Here is an 8537-nt window from a genome sequence, read left to right on the forward strand (position 1 = left end):
TTAGTGTCTTTGAAACTTGTCTATAAAAAGAGGATAATAATGATGCCTGTCTGTGAGGGCTGTTTGAGTATTAAATGAGGTAACTTACGTAAAACACATAATGTAGTACTTTATAAGTGCACAGTTAACTTAGTCACTGTCATTGTTATTGTGACCCCTTCACCCCCGTATCTCATTATCCCTGCAGCTACTCTGTGTGGCTCCCTGTCCTTGCATTTGTATACATCTGTCTCCGCATCTGTCTATGTCTGCCCTGAAGTCAGAAGGAAACTTAAATTGGTTTCCATGCTCCTTGCCCAATGATGGTCATCTAAAGAGAATCTCCCATGTGTTCGTCACCCTAGGGGGACCTCGGGGGCCGGAAGACCCTCCAGCAGAGATGGACGACGTTTTTGAAAGCTGACCTGCTCTGTCCAGGGCCTGAGCATGGCCGGGCCTCCAGTGTCCTGCAGGATGTTGCTGTGCTTCGACCTGAGCTTGGGGCAGGGACTCCCATCTTTTATGGCATCTTTTCTTCCCAGTGGTGAGGGGTCTTGGTGTGGAGGAGAGTTACAGGGTGGGAGATATGTGGGGTTGGCACAATGTCAGTGTTGTCTCTTCCAGAGGGGGCAGGCTCTCCCGCCTTTGGCTGCATGGCTCGCTGTGTGTTTCTCGGGGGTTATCTCATTTGACAAGGGATAAGTTGCTGTCCCCCAGACCCCTCCAGATATCCAGCTCCAACCTGTGAATTCCAGGGAGGGGGCTGCCATTTCTGCTGTCTGTGCCTTCCGACCACAAGACATTCGGACAGTGCTGAACGGTCCCTTCAGAGAACTAAAACATGACTGCAACAGAGGACTGCCTGTCATGGACAATGATGTGCCCCAGCCCAGACCTGGAGAGGTGAGGGGGCAGATCTTCATTCTAGGCCTGAAGTAGAGAGCTGCTATTAAGGCAAGAGCCCCACCAAGCATCACTGGCATGTCCTGTTCCTGGGAAACTTTGTCACCAGCCCTGTATTTCCTCTAGTGCATCACCAACAACATGAAGCTCCGGCACTTTGGCTCATCTCTCTCCCTGCCTGACCGCGTACTCACCTTCATCCGGGACCACCCACTCATGGACAGGCCAGTGTTTCCAGCTGATGGCCACCCCCTGCTGGTCACTACAGATACAGCCTATCTCAGAGTCGTGGCCCACAGGGTGACCAGCCTCTCAGGGAAAGAGTATGATGTGCTCTACCTGGGGACAGGTATATTTAGTGGTCAAGCAGGTTGCCTACCTAGTGCATACACATTCTCGTCACAGAGAGAGTACAGTAATACATATATGTCTGAGTCCCAGGCACAGGGGCAATTATGTCATTATTATTGTTCCTTTCCTGTCCCCTAGAGGATGGACACCTCCATCGAGCAGTGCGGATCGGAGCTCAGCTCAGCGTTCTTGAAGATCTGGCCTTATTCCCAGAGCCACAGCCAGTTGAGAACATGAAATTGTACCACGTGAGTTGTAGATTTTGGAGAATCTATTGGGGAGACATCTGAGTCCAAAGCCAGTTTGTGACCCTGAGGTCTGGGAGATCCAGTGTATTCCCCTTCCCCACTCCCTTTTTGTAGAGCTGGCTCCTGGTTGGCTCCCGTACTGAGGTAACACAAGTGAATACAACCAACTGTGGCCGTCTCCAGAGCTGCTCAGAATGCATCCTGGCCCAGGACCCAGTCTGTGCCTGGAGTTTCCGACTGGATGAGTGTGTGGCCCACGCTGGGGAGCACCGAGGGTGAGTGTAGCTGCCTGGATTTCTTGCTTACTGTGCCAGGGCTCTATCCCATCCATATGTCTATGTTTCTCATCTGTTAATGCTGCCCTGCCAGAGGCTGTTTTCTTTTTCTGTCTGTTAGTGTCTACATCACTCGTGTGTCCTTCTGTCGGTCCATACTAACTCATCTGTTTGTCCATCTAGTGCCACCTCATCAATGTCCTTGCCTCTCTGCTGGTCCTGCCTTGACCTGACAGTGTGCTATCTCTAGTGGACGCTTCTTAGTTTTCATCTTACAAGAGCTCTTGGAAGTGTTTTCACAGTTGTCCACTCCCTCTTTCCTTGAAATACTTTACTCTTGCTCTCTATGACTCTGCATTCTTTAGTCTCCTTTACTTTCCCATCCAACTACTGAATGTTGATATTCCTCAGGGTTCAGTCCTGCACCCATTCTCTTTACACTTTCATGCTCTCTCTAGGCAGTTTTATTCTCATTACTTTCAATACCATCTGACTGCTAATGACAACCACAAATATATCTAGTTGAACTGTGGAACTCCCCATCCAACTGTCTACTTGATATTCCCTTTGGATGCTTCATAAGCAACTCAAATTTAGCAAATCGAAGTGTGCGGTGTTGTTTCTTCTTTCTCTCACATGCCTCTCCTCTGGTTTTCCTCATTCCAGTAAAGGGACCTCCATGCATCCAATTGCTCAAGCCAGCAATTGCCCACATTGTATTATGATTTTTACTGATTCTAGCCCCCAAACGTCCTTAGTCCACCCTCTTCTCTCCACCTCTACTGCTACCACTCTAGTCCAAGCCATCATCGCTTCTTAACTGGACTACTCTAATAATCTAATTGGTCTTCTTTTGACCATTTTGGGCTCCTACCATCCATTTTCCACTTAGCAGCTTAAAAGCATATGTCACATTGAAGCAAATCCCTGACATCATATCATATTCATCTTAAATATTTCAATATGTATCTCTACTAGATAAGGACTTTTTTTTTTTTTTTTAAGATGGAGTCTCACTGTGTCGCCCAGGCTGGAGTGCAGTGACGCCATCTTGGCTCACCACAACCTCTGCCTCCCTTATTGAAGCGATTCTCCTGCTTCAGCCTCCCGAATAGCTGGGATTACAGGTGCCCACCACCACGCCCAGCTAATTTTTGTATTTTTAGTAGAGATGAGGTTTCACTGTGTTGGCCAGCCTGGTCTGGAACTCCTGACCTCAAGCAATCCACTCGCCTTGGCCTCCCAAAGTGCTGGGATTACAGGTGTGAGCCACTCCGCCTAGCCCAGGACTCTTAAAAACATCTTATTGTGGGAAAGTTCAGTCATATCCAAAAGTAGAGAGAATTGTGTAATGAATTTCCATACATCCATCCCTCAGCTTCAACAACCATCAGCTCCTGGTCAATCTTGTCTCTTCAGTACGTTTACTCATTACCAACCATTTTGAAGCAAATCCTGAACATCATTTCACTTCATCCATAAATCTTTCTGTCTGTATCTCTAACATACAAGGGTTTAAAAAAAACCATATTACCATTATCATACCAAAAACTTACTTTCTTAATGTCATCAAATATCCAGTCAATGTTCTGATTTCTTCAATTGCATATATTTAAGAAATAGTTTATGTCAGTATCCAAATAATGCTTATTAATTGTAATTGGTTGATATGTTTAAGTGTCTTTTAATCATTGAGATCTTCCAGCGAAGTATTTTTAATCACTTGATTCGGAAGTGTTTTTGCAAACTGACCTTGAGATTTCCTATTTTGAAGTCCAGTTAATTTATAGCATATTTGTATACTGCAGAACCTCAAGTATATACAGAACCCCAGAATATTACAGAACCCCATGGCTACACATTCTTTAGAGGTAAAAGTATTTGTCTTTTGGAATAAAACAGATTAATTCACACATGTCAAAACAGTGAAATGTTTAAAATGATAACTGATCTGTAGGGCTAGATATGAAAGAAAAAACTGACATATAATTAGAATAGTCATAACATTTAATTTTGTTTTTCTGATATTTGTCTTGAATTATAAGTGTAAAATCTTATGCCATCTCTTGATCAGATTCTTGACTTTTTGCCAGTTGGGGATACAAAGTAATTCTTGGATGACAGGCTTGGCCAGCTTTGCATTTTTGGTTAAGAACTTTAACCTGGTCTTTTAGTTTTCTGGGGGAGAATTTTTAAACATCTAAGACAAAAGCAAGGGCTTTTTTCTGTCCTTTATTGTTTTAATTTCCATTAAAATAAGAATTCACTGGTCTTAGATATCCTCTATACTTGAGCTTCAAGGATTCCCTTAAGGTATACGTGAGTAGGGGGAGGGGGGAGAGTGTGGGGTGTGTGTTTATGCCAGTGTTCTGGGTTGTTTTTGTGTACATTTCCCATACCTCAGTTCATCCAAGGGAGAAGAACATAGACTGTGAAGTTCCTGTGGCAACAGCTGTACATGTGGTCTTCCTATGTTCCTCACTCTCAGCTAGACTAATCAACCTTGGTTTTACCCAAGAAACTTCCATCTATTCATATCATTTCAGGGACCTCAATTCATATTGAAGGATTTCCTACTCAGATGAGTCTGTGTTTGATTGAGGCTTTGTGTGTTCAGACCTTTTACCTGGCCTTCACTGACAACCCTAGTAGGGGTATCATTGACTTCCCGGCCTCTGGGAGTGGTGCCAGGGAGTTCAGCAGTGAGCAGTCCATCTTGCTATCCTCCATCAGATATAGTCCACCCAAATCCTGGAAGTACCAGGACTGTGCTATTTGAAACAGATCCATTCAAATAACATATAGGCCAGTATATATCAACCAGTATTGAAGAGTTCCTTTGTAGAGACAAGCAGCTTTTAGGAAACAAAAAATCACCTCACTGACCCTAAAGGAATTTTGATTAGCTTCTACAGAAAAGGAGTTTGCTCTTTCTCTTAAATAAGAGAAAAAAAATCCCTATAGTTTTTATCCTTTTTTTTTCCCTGGAGAAATCTTGTGGTTGTGGAGAACCAAGTTCATTTCTTAGAAGATTCTGTTTCTTTTAAAGCACCCCCACTAAACATCTTTCCAACAGACCTAGTGCAAATTTAGCTATCCATGGTCTGCTAGAAAGATGCATGCATGAAATGTCATGAGTAATATTAAGAGGTGTTGGGGAAAAATTTGGTGATGAGGAGAAACTTGACTGATAATTTCAGGAGTGATTTCTGGGATGATGGGAGATGTATTGAATGAGGGAGTCTTCAGTAATACTGAGGAGGGTTGAAGGGAATGTTGACACTGGATTTACCAAGCATTCTCTTCTTTATAGGTTGGTCCAAGACATAGAGTCAGCAGATGTCTCCTCTTTGTGTCCCAAAGAGCCTGGAGGTCTGTGTGGTCGGTATGGCTTAGGGAAATGTGGGTGGAGTGGATGGAAAGGGGTTAGAGAGTTGTTCGTTTTGGAACCATTCAAACCTTGGATCTTGGAAGATGTGGCAGCCAGGTACCTTGGGCCTTAGCCTCTTTGGGAATTCCCTTTTTAGCTTAATCTCCATAGCCCCTTCAAATGATTGACATCACCCCACACTTTTCTTCATCACACCTCCAGCCTTTAGCCTCACCTCCTTTTGTGCCTTTGCTGTCTCTCGCAGAACGTCCAGTAGTGTTTGAAGTTCCCGTGGCTACAGCTGCGCATGTGGTCTTGCCGTGTTCTCCAAGCTCAGCATGGGCATCCTGTGTGTGGCACCAGCCAAGTGGAGTGACTGTACTCACCCCCCGGCGGGATGGACTGGAGGTGGTGGTGACCCCAGGGGCCATGGGCGCTTATGCCTGTGAATGTCAGGAGGGTGGGGCAGCCCGTGTGGTAGCAGCTTACAGCTTGGTGTGGGGCAGCCAGCGAGATGCCCCGAGCCAGGCCCACACAGTGGGGGCGGGACTGGCTGGCTTCTTCCTGGGAGTTCTCGCAGCATCCCTAACTCTCCTTCTGATTGGTCGGCGTCAGCAGCGACGGCGACAGAGGGAACTTCTGGCTAGAGATAAGGTGGGCTTGGACCTGGGGGCTCCACCTTCTGGGACCACAAGCTACAGCCAAGACCCTCCCTCCCCCTCTCCTGAAGATGAGCGGTTGCCCCTGGCCCTGGCCAAGAGGGGCAGTGGCTTTGGTGGATTCTCTCCACCCTTCCTGCTTGATCCTTGCCCAAGCCCAGCCCACATTCGGCTAACTGGGGCTCCTCTAGCCACATGTGATGAAACATCCATCTAGAGCTGGGCAAATGACCACTAGTGTATAAGTGATCACTGGAATGGAGGGACCACTGAGATGCTGGGGGTCACTAGGCCTGGAAGACCATCCCAGCCTCTGAGTTCTCTTTGAGTATGAGTGATTACTTGGACTTTAGTGTCTGTTCTCTCTGAGTCTGGATGGGCTTGGGGCCAGACCTTTGCCTGATTCCCGATTGCCATGAGAGATCAGAACTGCTTTCTGCAGCAGTCAGGGCTTCTGCCCAACATCTGAACCCCTGTGACCCTTCATCCCTGGCCCCCTATCTTGGGCCCATTAGTTTTGGGGATGGGGCACAAGGCATAGCTATGACTTTGCTTTCTGGTTGGAGCCTGGCCAGAAGGAAGAGCCCTGGAGGTGGTTGGGGGCGAATGTGCACTGAGTCCTTGGGGTGGTTCTGCTTATTCTTCAGGTTTATCTGAATCTCTGTGGGGAGTGCATGATCCCCATGTTGTGACATGAAGTCTCTGCCCTGAGATCTTCCCCATCTCAGTTTTCCTCCCATGAATGAGTGCGTGTAAATACATGGTGTTCATAGGAGACCTGGCCACATGTGCATGAATGACTGGGCTGATGCTTAGGAATATTTATGAGGGATGGGGAGGGAGAAGATTGGAATAGGGGTATTGCCTGCAGAACTTTAGACCCTGTAGCCATAGAGGGAATGGCTTTCCTTTCTAAAAGGAACTGAAACACTGCCCATCTCCCCATTGCCCCACAACCTTATTCTAAATTTGAGTAGAGAAAAGCTCCTAAAGTGACTTTCCCAGTGGGAAGGGCAGCAGTACACATGACCTCATCTTTTTCTTTGTTTTTGCCCTTTGGCTGCCACCACTGCCATGTCACAGCTGCTTTCTCTGGCTAGAGTGTAGGCTGTACCCCACTTCCTTGGCTCCCATTGAAAATTAACAGCATTCTGATGATTAGGGAACAACAGAAGGGGAATGGTCATAGATACACAAGCAGTATAAAGATAGGTTCACAATCAGTGACTTTACTCAGGGTAACACCCTTGCCCTAAAGCAGGAGTCCCCCCTACCTGGGGTCCATGGACTCCCTGAAATTGTATGCAAAATATTGTTTGTACATGTGTGTCTGTATGTCTCTGTGGGGGAGGTTTTATGGCTTTTGTCAGATTTTCAAGGCCTTAACTAAGTTAAAGGACCACTGCCCTGAGGTCACTGCACTAAGATCAAGCTAGGATGGCGTCACTCTGTGGCAGCTCTCCCTGGCCTTGCCCTGCCTGGAACAGGGTGATTGCTGGAATGGAGTTACCACTGAGATGCCAGAGGTTGCTGGGTCTGGAAGACTTGTTGCCTTTCAGTTCTCTTTGAGTCTGACTGACTGTGGCCAGTCCCTGAACTGATAGTTGCTGGAGGCCTTCTTGTTTCTCCAGTCCCTGGAAGCTGAGCTCTGTGTTTATTTGATGACATTGTCAACTCTCACCAAACTTCAAGACCTCTTCCTGCTTGACCACTCGCACATGCTCTAGGCTTCTCCTGCTCAGTACTGGTCTTGGCCTGTGAATGTGCCTCGTTCATCCCTGGTGCTTGAGCCCCTCAAGCTCCAGTCAGTGATCCAGTCCTGCCCCTTTGAAGTTTTCTCCTCTGCTTTCCTTGGCAGCAGCCTGTGAACTACTCAAAAGAGTCCCCTTGGGTTTGGAATTATCAGTGGCTTTGCCATTAATAAATGTGTGATCTTCGGCAAGTAACCTAACCTAGGGACATCAGTTTACTCATCTGTGAAGTGGGGATAATAAAAACCTACCTCAGGGTTGCTACAAGGATTACATGAGAAAATATGTCAACAATAAAGACCTGTCTGTACCAATATATGTTGTTATTGCAGAAATGGGCTTATTCATAATCATGTAGCTTAACTATATGATAACCATGACACACGCAATCACATTAAGCCTCACTCAGTAAAAGGACAGTCATTACTTCACTAGATGTCCTGTTCTGGGTCACCTCTGTACAGCTCATAGCTTCTGGTTTCTAGGTTTTGGGAGGCAGATCTATGATTTTTATAATCCTCAGCTCTGTCTCACCTTAGTGGCCTGAGATCCCTTTGTATAGAATGGAGGAAGGCTGTGCGTTCTTTGGTTTACCCTCAGCCTATCTTTCAACCCCACTCACTTGAGGTTATGGCGTAGTTCCTCTTTGGGGGAGGAAGGAAGGTGGGGAGATGTCAAAGGGGACTGGGCTTCCTGTGGGGAGTGGGAGAGAAGAGTTTTTCAAGGAGGAGAGAGACCAGGGCTCTTATACTCTGAGCCACTATCTCCCTGCCCTAATCACCTAGGGCCAGGCACCAGACAACTAGGGATGGCCTCTACTCCAAAGCCTGCTGAAATTACTCAAACTAGCCAATCCTAAGTCTGCCTACCCTGCCTCACTCATTCCTTACAATGGAAACCACAATAAGCACTCCTGCCCACGATTCCCTGCTCCCTCTGCATCCTGAGTGACCCTGGTGCTTCTCCATGTGGCCCCTGCATAGTGTGCTTTGCCTCCTGTT

At 46.7% G+C, this 8537-nt stretch overlaps 1 protein-coding gene across 2 annotated transcripts in view; it reads left to right on the forward strand.

Moving 5' to 3' along the window:
• The window catches only part of SEMA4F (ssemaphorin 4F), a 28676-nt gene extending 20824 nt beyond the window's left edge, over positions 1-7852 (forward strand). For both annotated transcript variants that reach the window (XM_010379266.2, XM_010379267.2), the window contains 7 exons: positions 345-523; positions 735-882; positions 1009-1231; positions 1372-1481; positions 1596-1756; positions 5070-5128; positions 5392-7852. In XM_010379266.2, the coding sequence (XP_010377568.1) occupies positions 345-523; positions 735-882; positions 1009-1231; positions 1372-1481; positions 1596-1756; positions 5070-5128; positions 5392-6002 (1491 nt within the window). In that variant the 3' untranslated portion in view covers positions 6003-7852. The remainder of the gene's footprint in view (positions 1-344; positions 524-734; positions 883-1008; positions 1232-1371; positions 1482-1595; positions 1757-5069; positions 5129-5391) is intronic.
• Positions 7853-8537: the final 685 nt, after the last annotated feature.

This window comes from Rhinopithecus roxellana, chromosome 17, assembly GCF_007565055.1.
Source record: "Rhinopithecus roxellana isolate Shanxi Qingling chromosome 17, ASM756505v1, whole genome shotgun sequence".
Classification (NCBI taxonomy): Eukaryota; Metazoa; Chordata; class Mammalia; order Primates; family Cercopithecidae; genus Rhinopithecus; species Rhinopithecus roxellana.